General features: G+C 43.8%; 1 protein-coding gene across 1 annotated transcript in view; it reads left to right on the forward strand.

Moving 5' to 3' along the window:
* Positions 1-890, forward strand: part of LOC102207017 (myotubularin-like) — a 24349-nt gene that overhangs the window by 20355 nt on the left and 3104 nt on the right. Inside the window, exons 6-7 of the mRNA XM_005752755.1 lie at positions 337-519; positions 622-777. Of these exons, the coding sequence (XP_005752812.1) occupies positions 337-519; positions 622-777 (339 nt within the window). The remainder of the gene's footprint in view (positions 1-336; positions 520-621; positions 778-890) is intronic.

The raw sequence follows: 890 nt of genomic DNA on the forward strand, positions 1-890 counted from the left end.
TCCTATAAAACGCCATTTTTGTGGATACTTCCATCACACTCTCTCTTAACCTTTGTCTTCCTGAACCTGCTGCGACACAATGCTAATGAGTCTAATATGACTCTAAAGCACAGAGTTTTCGTACTTTTCTGCAAAAAATGTTGCAAAAACATGAATCCAGCGACAGGTTATTGGGATAATAAATATTTATGTTGGAGGATGATCCCTAAAAGAGTTAAAGAGCTCTGTCATCATTAGTCCCAAACATTAACAAAAGTCTCTTACCCAGTTAATTCCACTGATACTGTTATACACATCTGTGTAGAGATGCATGCCCACTGTTTGTGCAATCCTCAGGCCACCGGAGGAGGCTACGAGGGTGATGAGTACCAAAATGCAGAGCTCATCTTCTTGGACATCCAGAATATCCACGTCATGAGGGAATCCCAGAAGAAACTCAAAGATATCGTCTACCCCAACGTGGAGGAATCCCACTGGCTGTCCAGCCTAGAGTCCACACACTGGTTGGAACATGTCAAGGTGACAGGTTTCTACGTGCATTTGATAACTGCGCTCAGTCCATTTACATTACCTTGTTATAATAATGTATTTTTATTGCATTGTGCCAATCCTTGTACTCAGCTGGTGTTGTCAGGAGCCATCCAAGTTGCAGACAAAGTGTCCAGTGGGAACTCAGTAGTAGTTCACTGTAGTGACGGCTGGGACCGAACTGCACAGCTCACCTCTCTGGCTATGCTGATGCTGGACAGCCACTATCGCACTCTCAGAGGATTCCAGGTCAGTCGTCTCACCCTCGTGAACATGAGCTTAGACATTCACAGAGGATATGAGGAGCACAGCAGGCTTTAATTTCATCACGATGCCTGTTTGATATTTAAAAGTTGTGATTT

This window comes from Pundamilia nyererei, unplaced genomic scaffold, assembly GCF_000239375.1.
Source record: "Pundamilia nyererei isolate P.nyererei 1_Seehausen unplaced genomic scaffold, PunNye1.0 scaffold00377, whole genome shotgun sequence".
Lineage (NCBI taxonomy): Eukaryota > Metazoa > Chordata > Actinopteri > Cichliformes > Cichlidae > Pundamilia > Pundamilia nyererei.